The sequence below is a fragment of the Haemorhous mexicanus genome, chromosome 32 (genome assembly GCF_027477595.1).
Source record: "Haemorhous mexicanus isolate bHaeMex1 chromosome 32, bHaeMex1.pri, whole genome shotgun sequence".
In the NCBI taxonomy this organism is placed as follows: Eukaryota; Metazoa; Chordata; class Aves; order Passeriformes; family Fringillidae; genus Haemorhous; species Haemorhous mexicanus.
Genome location: NC_082372.1, coordinates 2079376 through 2105204, shown reverse-complemented (window position 1 = coordinate 2105204; position 25829 = coordinate 2079376). Strand labels below are relative to the sequence as shown.

Sequence of the window (25829 nt, the reverse complement as noted above, 5' to 3'; positions counted from 1 at the left end):
TGTCCTAAGGCTCTATCTGATCTTTCTGATCTTCGGCCTCACACTTCTATACCAGAGTAGTTTCTGTAACATTTTCTATGATCTTTTTATAGTGTGGCAAATAGCATTGCCATTGTGTGATGCCTCTTGACTGTCCCAAAGGGGTTCTTAGTATGCCATGACTTAGAATACAGTCTTTCTGGCTCATAGGTCTCATCCATGTTCCTACTTTCTCCCAAGTTTCTTTGACTACCTGTCTCGGTTTGAGTACTTGTTTGCATGCAATTGTTTTGTTCTTTTGTATTTCAGGTAGTTTTGATGTTATGATTCTCCAATTTACTGGATCTCTTGCTGCCTTAGGTATTGGCAGACAGGCAGTTATTCTACTGGTGTTTTGTATTTTGGCAAAATCTTTAACTAATCCAATCATTACATTCTCAGCTCGAACTGCATTAGAAATTTTATCGCTTGTGTTTCTGCCTCTCTCTTCATTCTAGAATGAAGAGTGGTTAGTTGATCTTTCTGCACCCTACATCCCAAAGACGTTAATGACCATAACATTAGCACAATTACTAATAACATTCTCAAAGTAATTAAACACATCTTATCTGCAGTCTTGGTTCTACAGTTTACACAGTCTGTGATCCAGGATGGACTTTCTTCACTCGGGTATAGTGAATCCAGGGGTCTACACTGGCTACTTTCACTGCTGTAAAGGTGGTGTCTAGGTTTGGATAAGACAGGTGCCTGCTAAAGAAGGCAGGAGCTTCCCCTGAAATGGAGAATGCAAACCCTCCCCACCCCTCCAAATTGCTATGAATTTTAAATTAAGGGGCTCTCAGGCAACAAAAAAATACGGGAGCAGGAAATAACAGTTCTTTAATAGGGAAGGGGGGAAAAAACGTAAAATGATAAAATAAAAACAATGCAGTACACTAAAATGACAGAGTCAGAACTCAACCTGACACCCTGTTGGTCAGGGTGCTGGCAGCAGTCCAGTTGGAAAAGTGGCTGCAGTCCTCCTGAGGTGTCAGGTGTGGTTCTGTTGGAGCAGGGGGTCCTGTAGAAAAAGGGTGATTCTTCCTCCGCAGATCCGTGGAAGTAGAAGCAGCTGCTGTTCCTCTGGTGAATCCAGTGGAGAAGCTGTGCTGGTGTGTCAGAATCTCCTGATTATATCTGGATAGCAATGCTCGGCTCCTCCCTCTGGGCGGAGCATCTCACAATGGGATGTTACAGTTCTTATCAGCCATGCAGTGACATTCAATAGCCTCTTATCACGGGATGCCCCCTGCTGAGGGAGGAGTGATTGTGATCTCTCAGGGAGAGAGATAAGGGGAAATTGCCCACTTAACACCTAGACAACTGCCATACAGATGGTAATAGAATACATCCTGCCTTGCAATCCAGAACATTATCCACCCCTTATTCTATTTCCATCTGCATCACAATGAATCCTTACACACAGTTCTCACTTAAGACTAGGTTTCCCTGTGGTACACAACGGTTTTCTCCATCTTTCTGCATTACCCACCAAGTGTAACCAGGTCCTTGAGCAAAAACAATTCTACGGATGGGTTTGTCTTTGCCTGAGGTGGGAGTAATCCAAACAGTCTTTCCTAAAATACTTTTCATGTGTACAACAGGGACTTTATCTCCATCTACAGTGTGCAGGGGTTCAGACTGGGCAGGACCAGCTTGATTGATAGACCCTCTGGTGTTGACCATCCAGGTGGCCTTTGCTAAGTTCATCTCCCAATTTCTAAAAGTCCCCCCACCAAGTGCCTTCAGGGTAGTCTTGAGTAGTCCATTGCACCGTTCAACTTTCCCGGCAGCTGGTGCATGGTAGGGGATATGGTATATCCATTCAATACCATGTTCCCTGGCCCAGGTGTTGATAAGGCCGTTCTTGAAATGGGTCCCATTGTCTGACTCAATTCTCTCATGGGTTCCATGTCTCCACAGGACTTGCTTTTCCAGGCCCAGGATGGTGTTCCGGGCAGTGGCGTGAGGCACAGGGTGGGTCTCCAACCCTCCCGTGGTGGCTTCCACCATGGTCAGCACGTAGCGCTTGCCTAGGCGTGTCTGGGGCAGTGTGATGTAGTCAATCTGCCAGGCCTCCCCATACTTGTACTTGGACCACCGCCCACCATACCACAGGGGCTTCACTCTCTTGGTGTGCTTGATGGCAGCACACGTTTCACAGTCATGGATAACCTGAGAAATACTGTCCATGGTTAAATCCACCCCTCGGTCTCGTGCCCACCTATAGGTGGCATCTCTACCCTGATGACCTGAGGCATCGTGGGCCCATCGAGCTAGGAACAACTCTCCCTTATGTTGCCAATCTAAGTCTATCTTCGACACCTCTATTTTTGCTGCTTGATCTACCTGTTCGTTGTTTCGATGTTCCTCATTAGCCCGGCTCTTGGGGATGTGGGCTTCTACGTGGCAGACTTTCACAGGTAGGTTCTCCAACCGAGCGGCAATTTCTTTCCATTCCTCAGCAGCCCAGATTGGTTTTCCCTTACGCTGCCAGTTGGCCTTTTTCCACCTTTCCAGCCAGCCCCACAGAGCATTGGCTACCATCCACGAATCAGTATAAAGATAGAGCTTTGGCCATTTCTCTCTCTCAGCAATGTCCAGGGCTAGCTGAACAGCTTTGAGTTCAGCAAGTTGACATGATCCACCTTCTCCTTTGATAGCCTGAGCAACCTGTCGTGTGGGGCTCTGTACAGCTGCTTTCCACTTCCGGTTCAACCCTACGATGCGACAGGAACCGTCAGTGAAAAGAGCGTAGCGTGTTTTCTCTGCTGGGAGTTGGTTGTATGGTGGAGCTTCTTCGGCACGTGTTACTTGCTCTTGTTCCTCTTCATCAGAAAGACCAAAATCTTCACCTTCCGGCCAGTTTGTAATTATCTCTAAAATCCCAGGGCGATTCAGGTTTCCAATACGGGTGCGCTGTGTGATGAGGGCAATCCATTTACTCCATGTAGTATCAGTGGCATGGTGGGTGGTGGGAGCCTTTCCTTTGAACATCCACCCCAGCACCAGTAGTCGGGGTGCCAGGAGGAGTTGTGCTTCCGTGCCAATCACCTCTGAGGCAGCTTGGACTCCTTCATAGGCAGCCAAGATTTCCTTTTCTGTGGGAGTGTAGTTGGCTTCAGACCCTCTGAAGCGTCGACTCCAGAATCCCAGTGGTCGGATTTTCTTTTACTGGCACATGGGCATGGTTGTGAAGATTTTGAAGGACTGTGTTGTATGAATTTGTCTGACCATTCAGTGTCCATCCACAAACAACTTAAAAAATGGAGAGGTTTAACAATTCAAATTAAAACAAATTATGATGGATCAAGGTTAGATAACTTGTTTGAAGGATGGAGTTTTGCATCTTGGTGAAAGAGCTTTGCACAATGGGTTTATATGCATTGATAGTTATTGTGGCATTGTTAGTGATAGTGCCTTGTGAACTTCACTGTGCATGGCAAATGAACCAGGCCATCCAAAAAGTTGTTTCTGTTCAAGAGAGAGGGGTAATGTGGGAAATGGATTTGTAGAGAGTTCTCAGGGCCTGACAGAAGGCCCACACAGTGTGCATACGTATACAAACCTTGAGACAAGAAATGCTGATTTAGAAATGCCATGGAATAGGACAGATATTGTTGAGAGAGAAATAAAGCTAGAAAAAAGTTTCAAAAGATGGCCTTGCAAAAATCCCTAGATGCTTTGAAGAAAGAGAACTGTGAAAGATGCATTGTAGTAGGACCCATGAGGGGTAGTTTGAGATGATTTGCTTTAAGACATCTTCAGCATGGTGTGGCAAAAAGCAAGTGGCAGGGGGTTATTACAGAAGCGATTATAAAAGGGACTTTTGTCGCAAATGATTTACAGGCTTTTCCTGTAGTAACTAATGGTGGAGGTAGAATTTGGGAACCTTTTGATTGGAAGATTTTAGAGAGGGTAAGAAATGCAATCTCACAATTTGGCTTAAAATCCCAGCTTGCACAGTCACTGCTGCAGTATATTTTTACCTCTAGCACATTTATTCCAGCTGATGTGTATACCCTAATCAGGCTTGTAATGCCACCCCACCAGCAGGTGATGTTTCATAAAAGCTGAGAGGAAAAGTGTGCTCAGGAAGCAGCAACCCTTTTCTTTTGTTTTCTCATTTTAAATCTTGTGGATGGGAAGACTGTAGAATGGGCACAAAACTCACCATTCTGCAGCAGGAGATTTATACCCAAGTTAAAATAACCCTTGTTGCTCAGGGAATTCCTTTTTCAAAGGGGAATTTTAAAGCTTTTGTTCATTTTCTTTTGAAATATTTTGCAAATGTTACGAAGAAATCAGTTTTATCACTTGGATTTTGGGATAATGTTGGGGTAAAGTTATTTGTTTTACAAATGGAGGGAATTTTTAAGGTTGGGAAGTTTTATCCTCGTTTTTGTTCCATTGAAAAAAGTCTGTTTTATCATCTTTTTTGTTCTATTTATGATTCAATCAAAAAATCAGGGGAGAGTTCAGGAGAGGTTACACGTTTAGATCCCCAGTTGTCTCCCCAGTTGCTGTGTTCCTCCCCTCATGTCCCTAGTCCCTCGTCCCCTAAGGGGAGGTCGAGTGACAGAACCCACCAAGAGGAGCAGGAATGCCACCAGCTTTCTGCTGTGCCTCGACCTCTCCTGTCCTTCTCTCAGGATGGTGCTGGCCACGCCATCCTGAGCCCGAACCTAACCCTCCTTCCTATGCCCTCTTACCACTTCCCCTGTCCAGTTTTATTAGCCAAGATGGCACTGGCCTGTGAGGGGACCTGGCATCTTAGCCCAAGTGGTGCCAAATTTCATCTTACCATTACAAAATGGCCCCCAGGACCTCCCTCCTCCTCCTCTCTCCATTCCAGGAGTTCCTCTGTCATTGAATTCCTCCCCTGCGACATGTTCCCCTCCACCCACCCTGTCGATGGTCACCCCTGCGTTGGGACTGCCCCTTGCCATCAGCACCACCCTTCCCAAGGTGGGCCCTGGCTCCCCCCTCGTGGTCTCCACCTTCCCTGCTTCAGTCTCCAGCCCTGGTGGCCGTGACACTTCGAGTTCCCACATCAATGGAACTGGAAGTGGGCATGATAGTGGCCAGAAGGCAGCCGTCTTAGCTACCAACAGCTCCCAACACCGGCTCACACCGGTTATCCAGGAGCACCATTCCTCTACCAAAAGACCTCCCTCTTCCTCCTCGGAGGACAGTGATTCCTCAGACTCCAGTGCTGAGCCTGAGGCTCACTGGGCAGAGGTGCGGCAGCCGGCGGCCGGAGAAGGGGCCTGGGAGACTGCAGGGAGGCTGGCAGATCCTGGCAGCCCCTGTCCACTACAAAAGGAGGAGGAACCCAAAGTGGGAATCCATGATTGATAGAAGATTGAAAGAGCTTTGTAAGGCGTGCAGAGACTATGAAGAGGGGTTCCCATACGTTAAGCACTTAATCATGATCTACAAAAATATTAATCTCCAGGAAGATCCCCTGCCTTTGTTATTCCTAACACAACTCTTTTCCTCATGTAGGGTTGTTTTTACAGCAGATCTCACATTTGATCACTACTGATTGTAGAATATCAGTCATTCCCTTTCCTATTACTACCTTTTTTAGATGTTTCAGAAGATTTTCAACCCCAAAATGGATGTTTTCATGTTCTCTCTGAGCTAGCTCCCAAAGGATCAGGGTGGGACTACAACCTGGTTCACTGGTGTAACAGCCCTTCCACTTTCTGCGACCTCAGTGTGAAAAATGCGTATTTTATGATTGGCTTTTTGCAAATATTAAAATGAATATTATATGTGTTGTGTTAGAAAGTGATGCTGTATTAATTCTCTTCAGTAGTGTGTTAAATATAGTTTTAGGTTATAAAAATTGTTAAAATAGAAACTATGCTATGTAGGATACTTTTTTTAAAGAAAGGACTTGCAGCGAGATAGCAGCCACAGGACACCTAAATCTTTCGGAGAAAAAGAATTTATTGCTCCCTTATCAGAAGGAACTAACTTCTTCCTGCCTCGAAGGCGCTGTTAGGATTAGGAGGAAGAAGTTGAGGATGACCAGGCCGAATCTTGTGTTTGAATGGAATTTATACATCATGCATGAAGTGTACGAATATGCAGCTGGCTGTTGTTTTTAAGGGTTAATCCTTTGTTAACGAGTGTCCATTTTGGGGCTTTTCCTGCCCAGAAAAAGGTACCTGGACGTCCGTAACTCTTTGTTTTTATTGTCTCATATTGTCTTAATTCAAATTGTCTAAATTATTATTACTCTAATTGTATTACTATTTTTATAACTATTTTATTTCTATTAAATCTTTAAAATTTTAAAAAACAAGTGATTGGTGTTTTTCACATCAGCTTTAAGGAACTTAATTAGTTTGTGGTCTGCTTGGTCATATTTTGGGGTGAACCCCGAGAAATTAATCTCTCTTTGTGGAATTACTGCAAGAATACCTTTTTCTGCAATTCCTCTTGCTGCTTTATCAGCAAAGTGATTTCCCAGTTTCAGAGTGGTTTTCCTTTTTTGGTGACTTCTACAATGCATGACAGCTACTTCTGCGGCCTTCTTAATGCTCTCTGAGAGGGCGAATATTTGTTCAGCGTGTTTGATTTGACTCCCTTCAGCGCCCAGAACTCCCCTCTCCTTCCAGATGGCTCCATGGGCGTGGCCAACACTAAATGCACATTTAGATCAGTCCATATATTTCCCTTCTTTCCTTGGCTTGCTCAGAGCAGCAATGATCTCCTCGGTCTCATCCTCCTCCTCCTCGAGGCCGCTCGAGCAAGAGCGGTCCGGCTCTGCTGACTGTGCTGGAATATCAGATCTGCTCCCACCGATGCCAGGTCTGAAATCGCTGAGCGCGACTCCCAGCGCCGTGGCAGCCGGGCTGTGTCCCTGCACGATCGGTGACGTCATGTCGTGAGTCAGCTCCCGGGAGTTCCCGGTTGCCATGGAAACCCGCGGGGCTGAGAGCGGAGCGATCCCCGCTCCCTGCGGAGGTTCCGTCGCCGCCCGCTCGGCAGAAGGCTCTGCCCGCCGCCTCCTGCTCCGGCCGGGGCCGGGCGCTGCTCACGCCGCTGTCCCCTTGCCCCGGCCCGGCCCTCGCTGTGACCGCGGCGGTGACGGTGACAGCGGCGGGGGCCCGACCGGCGGGGCTTGAGGGGTCGCAGCGGGAGCCGGACCCGCCGCGTCTCCGCCTGTTCCTCGAGTGTCCCCCGGGCGCGTCCCCGCCCCGGAGTGTCCCCAGCGGCCATGGAGCCCCGCGAGGTGCGCTGGGGACGGTGGTGGCCGCAGTCCCCCGGGACAGGGAGGTGACGCCTTGGCGGACACGGGGACAGGGCTCACCCAGCGCTGCCCGGGCGCTCGGGAACACCGTGGTGGCCTTGGGGACATCAGGGGAGGGACACAAAGACGTGACCAGAGGCTGGAGGTGGCCCAGGGGGCGCTGGCGGAGCAGGGGTAGGGACAGAGTTAGGGTTAGGACAACCAGTAAATCTGAGCCTAATAGACTTCATTGAAACATAGATTTGTCCATTCGATTCTGGAACTCATACGAGGTTTGGCCCTTATAATATTTGGTGGCAATTGTTTCTATAGCTTAACTAAATTATTCCTTTTCCTCATTTTCAAATCTCCCGCCTTTTATTTGAATTGGTGATGGTCACATTACAAGAGCCCCTCAATGGCCATTGCATCTTCATTATCTTCACATGCCTGAGGCTTTACAGATAAACTGAGGTACAGGGAGGCAATTTGCCCAAAGTCACTGCGAAAGTCTTGAGCAAAGTGAGGGACAGGACACAGATATGTTGGGACAGGGACAGGGTGGGGACACGCGGGTGGCAGGGTCACTGCTGGGGGCATGGGGACATCCCAAGGGACATTGGGGACTTTGGGGACACCCCTGTGTCCTTCCCTTGGGGAGACCAGAGCCACCCTGACGTCCCCTGTCTAGTTTTGGGTCACCACGATGTCCCCAATGTTTCCACAGTGTCCCCAACAGGACATCGGGGGACACTTGGGCATTGTTCGGGATCCTGAGGAGACACCGGGGCCATGTAGGGACACTCAGGGGACATCGGGGTCCCATTGGGGAAATCAGGGGGACATTGGTGACCCCTCCCTGGCCCTGCCAGAAAGGGGCGGTGCCGGGGGGTCACCTCACCTTTCCCTCACCTCTACCCACCCCCCCGGCCACGCCCCATTCGGGCGAGTCCCTGACTGTCACTCGGGTGTGTTCGCTCCCGAGAGTGTCACCAGAGTGTCTCCAAGGCGTCCCCACCGTGTCCCCCAGCAGCCATGGAGCCCCACGAGGTGCGACAGTCCTGGTGCGGGGGGCGGGAGGGGACAGAGGGGACACGGGGGGTGGCAGGAGGGGCCGGGGGGGACAGAGGGGACCGGGGTGGTGGTGGGGGGGGCAGGAGGGGATGAGGGGGTGACAGAGGGACAGAGGGGACAGCAGAGGCCTCCAAGGAGGGGACAAAGGGGACTCCAGGAAGGCAAAAAGGGACCACCACAGGAGGCCACAAGTGCCACCAGGTCCCTGACACCTCCCCTGTCCCCTCCTCAGCTGTTCCCATCCCTGCTGGAGTCGCTGGTCACCGTGGTGGCCGCCCTGAGCAAGGTGGCAGCCACCACGGCGATGCTGGAAAGCGATATGCTGCGGCTGTGGCCGTGTCCTGAGAGGTGTCCTGGCGGGGCCCTGGGCTCCCTGCACGCGAACCTGGCGGCCTTCTCCATCCACCTCCGTCACACCCTGGACCACATTGGTGTCACCCGGTGGCACTGCGATGTCACCTTCCGGCACGACAAAACTCTCACCTCCCTGGGCCAGGCCCTGGCCGCCTATGAGAGCACCCCATGGACCACCTGGGCCCAGGTGACAAAGGTGGCCAGGGCCTGGTGGAAGTCGGTGGCCACAGTCGTGGACAACTGGTTCCAGCTGCTGGAGGAGGCCACTGAGCTCCGGGACGCCTGCAGGGACGCGGTCACTGGTGAGGGCACTGCTGCGGCCATAGAAGATGCCATGGGAGAGGCCGAGGTGGACACCAGCCAGGCAGAGGTGGCCACCATGGTGAGAGAGCGGGCAGAGGCGGCTCTGGGGCTGCTGGAGCAATTGGTGGCCGCATGTGACAAAGCCACTGAGTTCCCTCGAGAGCTGCAGCGCAGGGTTCAGGACATCAAAGCTGCCCTGAAAGGGACAAGTGAGCCATCCCACGATTTCCGTGTGACCTGGGCGGCCAAGGTGGCCGAGGCTGAGCAGCTGTGGGATGCCAGCGCCCGTCTGGCCACGCGTCACCTGCTGGAGACACTTCAGGATATGGAGGGCCTCTACTGGGCTTTCCATTATCAACCTGCAGCTGATGATGCCCGTGTGGTGCCCGAGCTATGCCAGAAAGCCATCGAGGACATCCCGAGGCTGCTGTGGGAACAGTGATGTCACCACTGTGATGTCATCGGAGACAGTAACATCATCGGGAACTTGGCTGGCGTCACCTGTCCCCTCCCCACTCCCCACATGGTATTTGAGACAAATTTGGGGAATTTTCTGGGATTTTTCACTGAAATTGTCCCAAGTCCTGATGGGAATTCCTGGGGTACTGTCACTTGGGAGGCTCAGGGACACACAGGGACATGGTGGCGGGTCAGGGGGTGAATGAGCCCCCTCAGTGCCTTGCAGCAGAGGCAGGTTTCCGCCGTGGCTGCAGTGGAGCCGGGTTATAAATGACAATAGAATAACTGGCTTTTGCATTTCTGTATTGGCTTTTGCACGTTATTAATGATCACAAGTATTTTGCTATGGTGCTTGATAGATATTGATGACTGATAATCCCTTGCAGCTGCTCCCTGGTGCAATATAATCTATCTGTTGCTGCGTGCACTGTGTAGCCGATTTCTTGGTTGCCTAATGGTCCCTTGAGTCCCTGCCTCCGCCCCCCGCCCCATTATCACCAAGGACCACCCCCCAATTTACCAGGGTCCCTCCATTCACTGCTCCCCCTCTTCACCAATTCCCCCAAAGCGCTGGGACCCCCCCGATCCATGAGCTCCCCCCTGTGCGCCAGGACCCCGCCACCACTATCCATGGGACCCCCTCCCCGCCACTGCCCTCCCACTCACCAGGACCCCGCAATCCATAGGACTCCCTTCTCCCATCACCATGACCCCCCCCCGGAACCCCCTGGGCCCCTCCCATTGATTGAACCCCCCTGAAAGTCCCCAGCCCCTCCCCCCCCGCCCCGGCCGGGCTGGCTCCACCCCCCGGGGCCGCCGCTGAGCGGAGCCTGTCAATCAATGCTGATCGGTCTTGTAGCCACGCCCACAGGAGGCGGGGCCCCGTGGGGCGGCCAATGGGGACTGGCAGAGCAGGGAGGGGCAGGGATTGGAAAGCTGAGGAATGGGAGTGTCGGAAAGAGGTGGAGCAGCAGGAGCGGTGGCCAATGGAAAGTGGAGGGGGCGTGGCCCGGGGTGTGAAAAAAGGGGGCGGGGGGGAGCACCGGAAATGGCGGGCAAGGAATGGGGGTGTGGGAAAGGGGCGGGGCCTGGAGGGAAACAAAAGTGGGCGCAGCCCAGCAGCAAGGATGATGCTTGGGAAAGGGGAGGGGCCTAGGAAGAAACGAAACTGGGCGGGGCCTGGCAAGCAAGGGATGGGGCGTGGGAAAGGGGCGGGGTTTCAAGGGGAGCCTGGGAAGGGGAGAAAAAGGGACCCCCTGGGGACATCAGAATGGGTTGGGGACACCAAGGGTCCCAGGCGATCCCAAATCCTGCTGGATCCCAAGGAATAACCCCAAATGGTCTCAAATCCCAAATCCTGGATCCAAAACTTCCCAGATCCCAAATGCTGCTGGATACCCCAAATCGTATCCTAAAAGATCTCACATCCTGGATCCCAAACAATCCCAAACCCCAGACCACACATCTTGCTGGATCCCCAAAAGCCAATCCCAGATGATCTCAGGTCCAAAATCCTGGATCCCAAATGCTCCCAAATTCCAGATGATTCTGTGTCCCAATAAATTATTGCAAATAAACCCAAATCCTGCATCCCAACCAAACCCAAAGCCCAGACCCCAAATCCTGCTGGATCCCCAAAAACAATAAAAAAACCAATTCCAAATCAGGGTCCTGGCAGGGAAGTGGACAAGGATAGTGGGACAAGACTGGGGACACTGGGGGAGAGCACTGGGACAGGGTGGGGGGCACTGGGGTGAAACTGGTGGCACTGGGATGGTGTCATTGGTATGGGGACAATGGGGTGGTGGCACTGGGAGGACAGGGATGGAACTGGGCTGGTGGCACTGGGGCAGGACTGAGGACACGGCTGGAACTGTGTTGGTGACACTGGGCTGGCAGCACTGTGGTGATGACAGTGGGACAGGACTGGTGGCACTGGCCTGGAACTGGTGATGCTGGGTTGGGGCATTGGGATGGAACTGGGGACACTAGGCTGTTGGCACTGGAATGATGACACTGGGTTGGTGGCACCAGGACAGCCCTGGGGACACTGGAACTGAGGACACTGGGCATCAGCTGGGGACAGTGAGAGGGGACTGGGAAGACTGGGATGGTGACATTGGTATGGGGACAATGGGGCGGGTGCACTGGGCTGGCACTGAGAGCACTGGGATGGAACTGGCTTGGTGGCACTGGGATGGAACTGGTGGCACTGCTCTGTCCCTGGGGCGACCACTGTGGTGCCACTAGACAGGTGGCACTGCTGTGTCCCTGGTGCCACCTCTGCGGTGTCTCCATGTCCCCACAGCGTCCCTGGACTCAGCTTGCACTGCGCTGGGGGTGACTGAGGACGGTCACCTGCTGCTGGCCCTGACTGTGGTGGCCGTGTCCTGCCAGGTGGCTCTGCGGACCCTGGGGACATTGTGGTGTCACCTGGCCACTGCTGCGGGCCACCAGCAGGACATGGCCCTGCGCCTGCGGGACCGCGTGTGGCGGGTGGCAGCCACCAGGGCCAGCGCCGAGGCCGCTGCAGCCACCAACGAGGCCACCGCGGATGTGCTGGGGCTGCTGGAGGAGGTGATGCTGGCGCTGGGGCTCTTGGTGGCTGCTGTCACCCGGACAGGGAGGTGACGCCATGGGGGACACGGGGACAGGGCTTCCCCAGCGCTGCCTGGTTGCTCAGGGACATCGTGGTGGCCTTGGGGACACCGGGGGAGGGGCACAAGGAGGTGACACGGAGGCTGGAGGTGGCCCAGGCCGTGCTGGCAGGGCAGGGGTAGGGACGGGGTGCGGGTACAGGGGTGGCACTGTCACCATTGGGGCACAGGGACACCGAGGGACACTGGGGACGTTGGGGACACCCCTGTGTTCTTCCCTTGGGGACACCGGGGCCATCCTGATGTCCCCTGTCCTGTTTTGGGTCACCACGATGTCCCCGATGGCCCTGCAGTGTCACCAACAGGACCCCGGTGTGTTCCCAGTGTCCCCAACAGGACATCGGGGGGCACACTTGGGCTTTGTAGGGGACCATGGACGGACATCGAGGTTCCGTCGGGGACACTCAGGGGACACCGGGGTCCCGTTGGGGACATCGGGGGGACATTGGGGACCCCGCCCTGGCCCCGCGGGCGGGGGGGGTGGTGACGTCACCTCTTCCTGCTTTTCCTCTTCGGCCGTGCCACGTTCCTGCGTGTCCCCAACTGATCCCCGGGCGTGTTCACCCCCGGAGCGTCCCGCAGTGTCCCCGGAGTGTCCCCAGCGGCAATGGAGCTCCAAGAGGTGCGATAGTCCCGGCGCGGGCTGGGGGAGGACGGGACGCGGGTGACAGAGGGGACAGGAGGGCGTGGCAGGAAGGGGGCAGGTGACAGAGGGGTGGAGGGGACCGAGGGTAGCCGGGGGAGGGGGGAGAGTGGGGCGTGGCAGGTAGTGGCAGAGGGGACGAGGGGGGGACAAAGAGAATAGAGGGGACAGCAGAGCCCTGCAGGAGGAGACAAAGGGGACCTCGGAGGGCAGAGGGGCCACCGCAGGAGGCTACAAGTTCCACCAGGTCCCTGACACTTCCCCTGTCCCCTCCCCAGGTGCTGGAGGCTCTGGTGTCTGTGGCGGCCACCTTGGGCGAGGTGGCAGCCACCGAGACCGGGTCAGTAAGGGATGTGTGGCAGCGAGTGTCCCCAAAGTCCCCGAACACAGCCCTGAGGAGATTCAGCTGGCACCTCCATAGGACCCTGGGCCAGGCCCTGGCCACCCTTGGGGCCAGCCCAGAGGCCACCTGGGCTGATGTGAGAGCCACGGGCAGCGCCTGGCGGGAGTGGTGGCCACACTCATGGCGAGCTGGTCCCAGCTGACCAGGGAGGCCACTGAGCTCCGTGACGCCTGCGAGGACGCGGCCAACGCCGAGGCCACCGCCACCACCTGGGCCGGGGACCCGCGGGACGAGGCTACCCACAGGGGGACAGAGGGGAACAACGTGGTGGCCATGGCCCAGTGGCTGCCAGTGGCCCTTGACAGGCAGGAGATGGCCTTGGTGGGGGCTGCGCACAAGGCCCAGGGGGCTGTGGCCACCAACGAGGCCATGGGAGAGGCTGTGGTGGCCACCAGCCAGGCGAGGGCGGCCACCAGGAGGGGACATTGGGCGGAGGTGGCCCTGGGGCCCCTGAAGCGCTTGGTGGCCGCATGTGACAGAGCCAGGTTGTTCCTCTCGGAGCTGCAGTGTTGGCTTGGGGCCATCCAGGCCACCCTGGAGGGGACAGAGGAGGCGTTCCCCTATATCCCTGAGGCCTTGGTGGCCAAAGTGGCCAAGTTTGAGTGGCTGTGGAGGGCCAGCACCTGTCTGTTCATGTGTCACCTGTAGGGGACACTTGGGGACATCCACAATCTCCTCTTGAGTCTCTATGGTGACCTGGGTGGCCCCAGTGGCCCCGGCAGCCGCGTGGTGGCCGAGCAGTTCCAAAAAGCCATCGAGGACATCCCAAGGCTGCTGCAGGGACAGTGATGTCACCACTGAGACATCATTGGGGCAGTGACATCATCGGGGACACCAGCGTGTCACTTGTCCCCTCCCTGCTTGGAATTTGAGACAGATTTGGGGAATTTTCTGGGAATTTTCATTGAAATTGTCCCAAATCCTAAAGGGAATTCCTGGGGTGATATCACTGAGGACACTCAGGGACACTCTGGGGACACCCAGAGACAGAGGACAGGGGTGAATGAGTCCTCTCAAGAGCTTCCAGCTTTCCATTGTGCCTGCAGCCCAGCTGGGTCATAAATGACAGTTTAATAATTGCCTTTTGCACTTTTGTATTGCCTTTTGCACATTGTTATTGATCACCAGCAATTTGATATGGTGTTTGATACTGATATTGATTATTGGTGATTCCTTGTAGCTGCTGGTTGGTGCAATATAATCTGTCTGTTCATGTGTGCACCATATAACCTATAAATAAATAAATAAATAAATAAATAAGCAAATACATAAATAAATATCCTCTATATAAATCAGACTGGGCTGCTCTGAACTCTGTGTCAGACACATCACTTGACCCCACTGAGGGACGAGTGGCCAATAAAGCCATCCCAACATTCCTTGAGGGGAGCACAGCCAGGGAACTGCTTCAAGGCGCTGTCACTGAGAGATTTCCCCTTGGAAACCCTGGGTGGGATGGAAAACTGGGGACAATGGGCTGGTGGCACTGGGATTGAAGTGGGGACACCGGGAGAGGACTGGTGTCAGCGGCACAGGGACACTGGCATTGAACTGGTGACACTGGGATTGAACTGGTGGCACTGGGCTGGTGGCACTGCCATGTCCCTGGTGCCACCTGTGCGGTGTCCCCGTGTCCCTGCAGTGTCCCCAGGGGTGGCTGAGGATGGTCACCTGCTGCTGGCCCTGCCCGCAGTGGCCTTGTCCTGCCAGGTGGACCAGCGCGGGGAGGGGACACCTGGCCACCAGCGGGCCACCAGCGGGCCATGGCCATATGGGGGGCGGGGCCTGGGATTGTGATGTCACTTCACCCCGCCCCTCTCCGGCAGGTGCCATTCCTTGGACATCGGCTCTGGCTCTGCGGGGAGATCGAACCGGCTCTGAGAGTGTAGCAGGCGCAGGGCCGGTTACGGCTCCGTGGAGGGATGTTTAGAGATAGGTAATTGCTGAGTCATAGGAATTGAACCAGCAGTCCTCACTCTGGTCCTCCAGGCCTGCTCATCTCTCTGTGACCCCATAGGCTAGTTTCCCTAACCCTTACAATTGGTCAGTTTTCAATCCTCCCTAACCCTATAAAAGAGGCTGTCTTGGCCCATTTTCCTTAGAAGAGCAGCTTCAAGACCCTTCGTGAGACCCTCAGAATAAACCATCGTGGAACACTTGGCCGCCTTCTCCTCTCTCTTTCCTCTGCCTTCCAGAAGCCACAGCTAGCCACAGCCCCTACGAGCAAGCTAAGAGCTGAAATCATAAAAGAGCTGATTTTCACTAAGAGCTGACAATCACTAAGCTTGCTAGGGGTCACGGCTGTGCCACAGTCTGGCCTAGGGCACCCAGCCTCCATAGGGCTGAGGTATCCGGCCTTGAGACTGCTTGTCTGGGGCACTTACCCTACGGGGGACCAGCTATCCAGCTAAGAAGCTAGTCCCCGTGGCTTCATTTTATTTTACATGAGAGATCAAAGGAACAATGGGAAGGGTTCTCCTGAGTGATGGATGCAAAAAGAGATTTGCCTTCGCAAACAATTGGAGCTTGGGGGATTAATTAATTAATTAATGCTGACATCAGCAAGCCAGTGCCAGCCCAGTGTCCCCATCCCAGTGTTCCCAGTGCCACCAGTTCCAGCCCAGTGTCACCACCCCAGTGTCTCCAGTTCTGTCCCACTGTCAGCAGCCCAGTGCCACCAGCCCAATGTCACCAGCCCAGTGCCATCCCAGTGTCGCCAATCCTGTCCCACTGTCCCAGTGGTCTCAGTTGTGTCCCAGTGTCCCCAGTTCTATCCCACTGTCACTATCTCAGTGTTCCCAGTTCTGTCCCAGCGCCACCATCCCAGTGCCACCAGCCCAATGTCACCAACCCAGTCCCATCCCAGTGTCACCCATCCTGTCCAAGTGTCCCTGTCCCAGTGTTCCCAGTCATGTCCCAGTGTCACCTGTTCCATCCCAGTGCCAAAAAAGTGAAAAAAAGAAGAATTTATGAATTCTTCTCCCGTCACCAGAGAGTGAAAACACGACACGATGGAACCGCAAGGAGAAATAAAATAAATTGGTTTAATGCAAAGATGGCGTGGAGGCAAGTCAAGGGTTAAAACCAAACAAAAGAACATCTGAACTCACAGAAATGTTTGAAAATAATTCATACAGAACATAGAAAAATATTTGTATATTTATATATAAAAATATTAATTTTAGATAATATAAATTAATATATAAATATATATAAATATAAATTCTGTTGGTATAAAATATATTATTGTAAAATATTTTTATAAAATATATATTACATTTGTATTTTATTACTCATATATATATATATATTTAGATCAATAATATATTATGAATATGCATAAGCCCTCATGAATATGCATGAACCTCCATGATGTAACAGGACGTAAAGAACATGGCTTAATTAACAGGGACCTTTTGGCAATTAGCACCAGGATTTTATCCCTTAACAAACTTTTATAAAAATTTCAATTCTGACCCCTGTTTTTCACAGGCGGGTCCCGGGGGGGAACAGGACCAAGCCCCAAGGGACCCCCCAGTGCTGGGGACCCCCCTGTGTCCCCCCAGTGCTCAGAGCCCCCCCAGTAGCTCTCCAGGGCTCCCCCCCCAGTCCAGGTGCTGTTCCCAGGGGTCCCGTGGCTCCAGGGGGGTCAAAGGGGAGGGGTCAGAACCCCCGTGATGGGTGGGGGACACAAAGGGGGGTCCGGTCCCTGTGCTTGGGGGGTTGGTACACGAGAGGGGGTCCGGTCCCTGTGCTGGTGCTCGGGGGTGGTGCGGCCCAGGGGGGTCCCGGTGCCCAGGGGAAGGTCCCAGGGTTCGAGGGGGGCTCCAGTCCAGTCCCGGTGCTCAGTGAGGGGGGGTCAATGCACAGGGGGGTCACGGTGCTCGAGGAGGGTCCAGTCCTGGTGCTGGTGCACGAGGGGGGTCCTGGTGCTCCGTGATCTGGGGAGATCTCCAGTGGTCCCAGCTCCTCTGGGGGTCCGGTGGTGCCGGTGCATGAGGAGGGGAAACTCCAGGGTCCTGAGGGGGGGTCCTGAGGGGGGTCCCGGTGCTCAGTGGGGTCCCGGTGGGTGTCCGAGGGCAGCATGAGACACAGAAAGAGACCCCGGTGACACCAGGGACCCAGCACACGGGGGCTGGGCCAGTCCTGGTGACACTCGGGGGGCTCTTGGTAACATAAGGAGCTGGTGGCACTCAGGGAGCTGGTGGCACTTGAGGGGTTCTTGGTGACACAAGGCACTGGTGGCACTTGAGGGGCTCTTGGGGACACGAGGCACTGGTGGCACTCAAGGAGCTGGTGGCACTCAAGTGTCCACAAGTCTCTCCAGTGACATCACTGCACTGATGACAACACAGCAGTGACATCACTATCCCTGCAGCAGCTTCGGGATGTCCTCAATGGCTTTTTGGCACCGTTCGTCCACTGCGCGGCTACCAGGGCCACCCGGGCCACTGGGGCCACCAGGGCCACCATAGGGACTCAAGAGGAGGGCATGGATATCCCACAGTGTGGGCAGCAGGTGATGCGAGGCCAGGTGAGCGCTGGCATCCCACAGCCGCTCAAACTTGGCCGCCTCGGCCACCAAGTCCTCAAGGACATCAGGGAACAACTCCTCTGTCCACTGCAGGGCGTCCTCGATCTCCTCGAGCTGGTAATGCATGACCCAGGTGAACTCGACGGCTTTGCCAAACACGTCCACCAAGCGCTTCAGTGGCCCCAAGGCCACCACTGCCCAATGTACCGTCCTGGTAGCTGCCCTCGCCTGGCTCGTGGCCACCACAGCCTCGTCCATGGTCTCGCTGGTAGCTTCCTCTTCCTCAATGGTGGCCACCACAGCCTCGTCCATGGTCTCGCTGGTAGCTTCCTCTTCCTCAATGGTGGCCACCACAGCCTCGTCCATGGTCTCGCTGGTAGCTTCCTCTTCCTCACTGGTGGCCGCCTCCTCCTCGCTGCTGGCCGCTGCCACCTGGGCATCATGCACGGCCCCTGCCGAGGCCCCCTCGTCATTGCACAGGGTCACCGGGGGCCACCAGGCTGTGGCCTCCAGGTTGTCCCAAACCGTTTTACAGAAGGTAGCCTCGAACCACAGGTCCCTGGCCCGGGAGGGGGCCGCGTCCCAGCAGGTGTTGCACAGCTCGGCGGCCTCCTCTTTCAGCTGCTCCCAGCGCTTCCCGAGTGCGGCCACCAACTCCCGCCAGGCCCTGGCCGCGGCTCTCACATCGTCCCGGGTGGTCCCAGGGGTGGCCCCGAGGGCGGCCAGAGCCCGGCCCAGGGAGAGGACACCACGGTGACCCAGGGAGGTGACATCGCCGTGGTCCAGGGTCTCACGGAGGCTCTGGGTGAATCTCCTCAGGGCCGCGGGCAGGAACTTTGGGGACACGCGCCGCCGCACGCCCCTGTGTGACCCGGTCACGGTGGCCGCCACCTCGCCCAGGGTGGCCACCACGGTCACCAGAGCCTCCAGAAGCTGGGGAGGAGACACGGGAGGTGTCAGGGACGTGTCTACCACCCCCTGCCCTACTCCGCTGTCCCCTATGCCACCCCCAGCCCCGTGTTCCCCCTGTCCCCCACTACCCCCTTTCACCATCCCCCGTCTCCTCTCCCCGCCACGTCCCCTCTGTCCCCCCCCCCTTCCTCCCGCCCCCCCGTCTCACCTGGCGGAACGCCATGCTCACTGGGGACCCGGCGGGAACGCTCTGGGGACGCTCCGGTGGCGAACGAGTCCCGGGACAGGCGCCGGTCCCAGCCCAGAACCGGCTCCGGCAGCGGCGCGCGGAAATGCCCGAGCGGGACCGGGAGGCGCCGGAAAGGGGCGGAGCGATGTGACGCCCCCGAACCGCCCCTCACCTGTACCGCCCTAATCCATGGGAAACACCAGACTGGATTTGGGAGCTTTTTAGGCTGAATCCCAGGCAATTTAGGCTCCATCCCAGGGTGTTTAGGCTCCATCCCAGGGGATTCAGGCTCCATCTCGCCATTTCCAGGTGGATTAATTCCGCCGTTCCCGGCTGGATTTATGAGGAGCGGGCGGAACTGCCCTCAACCAAGGTGGCGGCGCTGCTTCTCTCGCGAGACATCAGGCGTGAAGAGGGGTGGGGGCGGCTAGGAGGGGGTTTGGGGGGTCCTGAGGGGATTTGGGGGGTCCTGAGGGAGAATTGGAGGTCTTGAAGGCGAACTGAGGGTGCTGAGGGAGAATGGGGGTTCCTGAGGAGGTTTGGTGGGTTCTGAAGGGATGTGGAGAGTCCTGAGGGGGTTTGGGGGGTCCTGAGGCGGCGTGAGAGGGCTTGGGGGATCCTGAGGGGATTTGGGGGGTCCTCAGGGGATTTAGAGGGTCCTGAGGGGGATTGGGGTATCTGAGGGAGAACTGGGGGCGCTGAGGTGATGTGAGGGGGTTTGGAGTTGGTGAGGGAGAATTGGGGGTTCTGAGAGAGAATCGGGGGGATCTGAGGGCGTCTTGAAGGGATTTGCGGGTGATTTTGGGGGATCCTGTGGGAGTTTTGGGCGGTTGTGAGGGGATTTGGGGGTCATGAGGGGATGTGAGAGGGGGTATGAGGGCGCTGAGGGGATGTGAGGGGTCCTGAGGGGGACTGGGGGCTCCTCAGGGAGACTTGGGGGTCCTGAAGGGGTTTGAGGTGGATTTTGGGGGTTCTGAGGGAGAATTGAGGGTTCTGAGGGGATTTGGGGAAGGGGCCTTGAGGGGCTTGGGGTGGATTTTGGGTGGCTGTGAGGGAGAATTGGGGCTCCTGAGGGGGTTTGGGGATCCGGACAGGATTGTGGGGTGGCTTGAGAGGGATTTTGGGGGGTCCTGAGGGAGAATTGGGGTCCTGAGGAGATTTGGGGGGAAATTTGATGGGGTCCTGAAGGAATTTGGGGGTCCTGAGGGACTTGGGGGGGATTTTAGGGGGTCCGTGACAGGATTTGGGGGTTCATTACTGAATTTTGGGGGGGCTGGGCTGATTTTGGGGGACTTTGGGGGTCCCTGATCAGTTTTGGGGTGATTTGGGGTCATTTTGTGGTCACTGAGCTTATTTTGAAGATTCCTGATGGGATTTCAAGGTCTTTTTGGGTAATTTTGGGGTCCCTGACCAGATTTTGGGGGTCCCTGATTGGATTTTGATGACATTTTGGGGTATTTGGGGTAATTTTGGGGTCCCCGATGGAATTTTGGGTGTCCCTAATGGGATTTGGGGGGTTCTTGATCATATTTTGGGGGATTGGGGGTAATCTGGGGGGATTTTGGTGGAATTTCAGGGTCCCTGATAGGATTTCAGGGATCCTGCGACTGGATTTTGGAGTAATTTTGTGGAATTTAAGGGATTTGGGGGCAATTTCGGGGTCCCTGACGGGACTTTGGGATATTTTGGTGCAATTTTTGGGGTGATTTGGGGTAATTTTGGGGTCCCTGACAGGACTTTGGGATTGATTTGGGGTAATTTCGGGGTCCCTGATGGAATTTTGGGGTATTTTGAGGTAATTTTAGGGTCCCTGATGGGATTTCAGGGTATTTTGGTGCAATTTTTGGGGTGATTTGGGGTAATTTTGGGGTCCCTGACAGGATTTTGGGGTATTTTGAGGTAATTTTAGGGTCCCTGATGGGATTTCAGGGTATTTTGGTGCAACTTTTGGGGTGATTTGGGGTAATTTCAGGGTCTGTTATGGTATTTGGATGGAATTTTGGGGTATTTTGGATTGTTTTGGTTTGAACAGACAGGTGTGTGCTGAGGAAGGCAGGAGACCCCTGAAATGGAAAATGTGAACTGTCTCCCTCTGCATTGTTGTAAATTTGAAATGAAAAGGCTCTCAGGCAAAGATATGGGAACAGGACTAACAGTTCTTTGCTGGGGACTGGTTCCATGACAAAGGTCACGTCGGCGTGCTCTGGATCGCTGAGAACTGGAAAAGGACCAGACCCAGCTAATCTGAGGCCCCGCACTGTGAAGACGCCGTGGCCTTGAGCATGGCTGTGTTATGATACCAAGGTGCTGTAGCCGAGAGCAGAGCCTGAGAAAAGAGAGATGTAAGTTGTAAAGAATGAGGAAGTAAGAATAACCAGGAGATTGCTTAGCTTACAGAATATTCATGAGCTTATTATGTGTTGTGCTTAAATGTCTGATGCTCTAATCAATAAACGAAGCTTGCTGAATTCTCCTATTGAGATCCCCGAGCCTCCCTCGCTGCGACAGTTCTTTATTTGGGAAGGAAAATTAAATTAAAATGAATTAAAATAAATTAAAATAAAATAAAATAAAGTAAAATAGTTAAAATAACTATAGAAATAAAAATAAGAATAAAAATAACAATAAGGATAAAAATAAAATCAGAAATAAAAATAAGATAAAATAATAAATAATAAAAAGATAGAAATAAAAATAAGATGTAAATAAAATGAAGTATAAAAATAAAATTAAAAATAAAATTAAAAATAAAATAAAATAAAAAAATTAAAAGAGAAATAAAAATTAAAATAAGATTAAAATAAGATAAAAATAATAAAACAAAGTAATAAATAGAAGAATATAAATAAAAATAAATTGAAGAATAAAAATAAAATCAAAAATCAAAAATAAAATAAAGTAATAAAGTAATAAATAATCTCAAATTAGAAATAAAAACATAAATAAAATGAAGAATAAAAATAAAATCAAAAGTAAAACTCCAAAACAAAAAAAAGAAATAAAAACTAAATAAAATCAAAATCAAATAAAAACAAAAATAAGAAATACAAAAGTAAAAATAAAGTAAGAAATAAAAATAACAAAAATAAAGTCAAAAATAAAAAAAAAATAAAAATGAAGTCAAAAACCAAAAGAAGGAGAAAGCTGCTCCTCTGGGAAGGCAGAGGGAAAGGCTCTCTGGGTTCCAAATCTGACTCTCTCCAGGTAGGAGTGCTTGGCTCCTCCCCCTGGGCGGAGCATCCCCCGATGGGATGATGGAGTTTTTATCAGCCATGAGTGACCCTCGATGGCCCATGAACAGAAGGTAATTAATAATTAATGGCTCATTCACAGAAGATGTGTCCTGGAGGGAGGATTGGCTGTGGAAGAGAGAAAGAAAACTGCCCCATGAACAGCAGATAACTGCCCCGTCAGGTAGGAATAGAACACACCCCCCCATCTCCAACCTTTAGACACACCTGTGACACCTGAGTGACACCTGCCACACCTGGGCATGTGCAGGGACAGGTCTGTGAGGCACAGGGACCTCACACACCTGTGAGGGGACAGGGACACGGGGCATGGGACAGGGCACAGGTAGGGAGTGACACCTGTCACACCTGGACAGGTAATGTCACACCTGAGTGACACCTGTCACACCTGGGCAGGTGCAGGGACAGCTTCATGAGACACAGAGCCACCTGTGGGAGGACAGGGACACGAGGGGGACTCAGGGTGATGTCACAGGTGTGACATCAGCCCATCTGGGGACTGACAAACCCAGGGAGGGGTGGTGACTTCACACCTTGGGGAGTGACATCACAGCTGGTGCAGTTAGTAACATCACACCTGGTGGGGTAGGTGACATCACACCTGGGGAGGGTGGATGACATCACATCTGGTAGGGTGACATCACACCTGGTGGAGTTGATGACATCATACTGGGGGTATGGACAGATGAGGAGGGAGGGGACAGCTGGGTATGACGGTGACGTCACACCCAGGTGAGCCTGGAGGTCACAAACCTGGATGATGTCACACCTGGCGGGGGTCATGTCACACCTGGGCAGGAGGGGGGGTGTGGGCAGGTGATGTCATGGCAAGGTGAGCTGGTGACATCATTCCTGGCTGGGTGGGTAATGTTCTAGCCAGGTGACATAACACACCTGGATAACCAGGTCCCACCCACACCTGGGCACCTGGATCCCTCACACCTGGATCCCTCACACATGAGTTCCAGCCTGCCCAGATGTTCAGGTTCCTGCACACCTGGATCACCAGTTCCCAGCACACCTGGGCACCTGCACCCTGCCCAGAGACACTAGGATCCCTCCCAGGACACCTGGATCCCCCAAAGACACCTGGACCCAGAGAGGAACACCTGGAACTGCCCCCAGGACACCTGAAACCGTCCCAGGAACACCTGGAGGCCTCCTGAGCACACCTGGATCCCCCTAAAGAGTACCTGGGACACCCCAAAAACACCTGGAAATGCCTCTGGGACACATGAATCTGTCTCAAGGACACCTGGACCCACCCAAACTCACCTGGACCCACTCAGGAACACCTCGATGCCCCCAAAAAACCACCTGGGACCCCCCAAATCCACCTGAGACCCCCAAAATCCCACCTGGACCCTCCCCATGATGTCACAGGTGTGGCCATGCCCCCCATCTCCCCCGGGTTTCTATTTTTGGGTCGATTTGTGGTGATTTTTGGTTTCCATCGATAAAAATCCAACCGGGGGCGTGGTCAAGGCTCCATTGGGGGCGGGACTTTGGGCGGGGGTGGGGCCTGAAGAGGAGGGGCAACTGCTGGGCATGTCCCGCGGCAAGGAACCGTGTTAGAAACGCGGGGCGGGGCTTAAAAAGGGGGCGTGGTCAACACCTAGAGGGTCATCCTGCCCCCTCCTCCCCCCCAAATTCCCCGGGAACACCCCCTCACCGCCCCTCCCCCACCCATGGGACGCCCCCAAAACCCCCCCCAGCCCCTCCTCCCTCGGCCCCCCTGAGCCGTCCTCACCTGGGAAACCCCAAATCTTTGGGAATTCTCACCTGAGACCCCCAAAATCTCCTCAGGACCTCCCAAACCTCACCTGGGACACCTGGGAAACCCCAAATCTTTGGGAATTCTCACCTGAGACCCCCAAAATCTCCTCAGGACACCCCAAACCTCACCTGGGACCCCCCCAAAGCTCACCTGGGGACACCTGGGCTGCCCCCGCACGGGGGTTCTGCTCCCCCCCCCTTTGACCCCCCCCGGAACAGCCCCGGGACCGGGGTGGGGGTGGGGCCAGGAGGGGGGGAGGGGGGGATGTGTGAGTGTCCCGAGCCCTGGGGGGCACAGGGGGGTCCGGGCCCGGTGCTGGGGGGGGTTCGGTACCCGAGGGGGACCTAGTCCCGGTCCGGGTGTGCGGGGGGTCCCGGTGCTCGGTGAGGGGGGGGGGGGTCAGGGCTCGAGGGGGGGGTCGGGAGGGGGTGCAGGTGCAGTTTTTGGGGGGTCCCTGTGCCCGGTGAGGGGGGGTCAGGGCTCGAGGGGGGGGTCGGGAGGGGGTGCAGGTGCAGTTTTTGGGGGGTCCCTGTGCCCGGTGAGGGGGGGGTCAGTGCTCGAGGGGGAGCACTGGAGGGGGTGCAGGTGCAGTTTTTGGGGGTCCCGGCGCCCCCCGGGGCAGGGTCATCGCTCAGCAGCGGGGCCTGCCCGGGGACCCCTCCCAGCCCCCCCAAATCGCAGCTCGGTGTGAAGAACAAAGTTCTCTCCTCGAGATTTGTGAAAGTTTAACGAGGGATAAAAAAGTTTGGCTAAAAACGCATTCCTGAGTGTCATTGTCCCCAGTGACGTCACTGCCCCAATGACGTCACAGCGGTGACATCACTGTCCCCGCAGCAGCCCCGGGATGTCCTCGATGGCTCTTTGTCACCTCTCGGCCAGCGCGCGGTGTGCGAGGCCAGCACGGCCACAACTCCGGAAGGTGCTGCTGATGTCCTGAAATGTCCCCGCCAGGTGACGCATGGCCAGGCGGGCGTTGGCCTCCCACAGCCGCTCGGCCACGGCCACCTTGGCCACCAAGTCCTTGAGGACATCAGGGGAGGCCTCATTTATCCCCTTAAGGGTGGCCTCGATGTCCCCAACCCTGTGCTGCAGCTCCCGGGGGAGCGCAGTGGCTTCGTCACATGCGGCCACCAAGCGCTCCAGCAGCCCCAGGGCCGCCTCCGCCCGCTGTCTCACCTTGGTGGTGACAATCTGCCAGGGGGCCACCACGGCTTCTCCTGTGTCTCCTTCTGTGCCTTCTTCTATGTCCCTGTCTATGTCCCCTTCCATGTCCCTTTCCATGTCCCCTTCCATGTCCTTTCCCATGGCCTTTACTATGGCTCCCAGGTCCCCTTCCACGGCCTCTTTGGTGGCCTCCTTTGGTGGCCTGGCCGCTGGCCACGTCCCTGCAGGCGTCCCAGAGCTCGCTGGCCTCCGCCACCAGCCGGAACCAGCCGTGCACCAGCGCGGCCACCGAGCCCCACCAGTCGCTGGCCACGCTTGTCACCTGGCGCCAGGTGACCCCTGGGTGCTCTCATAGATGGCCAGGGCCCGGCCCAGCGAGGTGACACAGCAGCACCACCGGTGACACTGACCTGGTCCAGGGTGTCACGGAGGTCACGGATGAGAAGCTCCAGGGCCAGGTGCAGGAGCCCTGGGGACACGGCCAGCACCACGGCCCCAGGGCTGGCTGTGCTGGCCACCAGCTGGCCCAGGGTGGCCACCACGGTGACCTGCCACTCCAGCAGCTGGGGAGGGGACAGCTGGGGAGGTGTCAGGGACCTGGTGGCACTTGTGGCCTCCTGCGGTGGCCCCTGTGCCCTCCCTGGGTCCCCTTTGCTCCTCCCTGCAGGGCTCTGCTGTCCCCTCTGTTCCCTTTGCCACCCCCTCGTTCCCTCTGCCACCCCCTCCCCCACCCCATTGTCCCCTACACTGCCACCCCTCTGTCACCTCCCCCCTTCCTTCTACTCCCTCCTGATCCCTCTGTGAC

General features: G+C 55.0%; 1 protein-coding gene and 1 long non-coding RNA gene across 7 annotated transcripts; one reads left to right on the top strand and one right to left on the bottom strand.

Moving 5' to 3' along the window:
• Positions 1-16181: 16181 nt before the first annotated feature.
• LOC132340550 (uncharacterized) lies at positions 16182-18963 on the bottom strand. The gene is made up of 2 exons (XM_059871613.1): positions 18812-18963; positions 16182-18624 (listed from the first exon to the last, which is right to left on the bottom strand). Exons 1-2 carry the CDS (start codon positions 18824-18826, stop codon positions 17524-17526), a joined length of 1116 nt encoding a protein of 371 aa, XP_059727596.1. The 5' UTR covers positions 18827-18963; the 3' UTR covers positions 16182-17523.
• Positions 18964-18973: 10 nt separating this feature from the next.
• LOC132340617 (uncharacterized) lies at positions 18974-23556 on the top strand. 6 transcript variants are annotated; one of them, XR_009489917.1, is made up of 4 exons: positions 18974-19205; positions 20865-21174; positions 22166-22246; positions 22990-23556. It is a non-coding gene; the product is annotated as an uncharacterized LOC132340617 (long non-coding RNA). The 6 variants fall into 6 exon arrangements; XR_009489916.1 differs by having other exon boundaries at positions 18976-19205; positions 21020-21174; positions 23149-23556; XR_009489919.1 differs by having other exon boundaries at positions 18976-19205; positions 21020-21174; positions 23061-23556.
• Positions 23557-25829: the final 2273 nt, after the last annotated feature.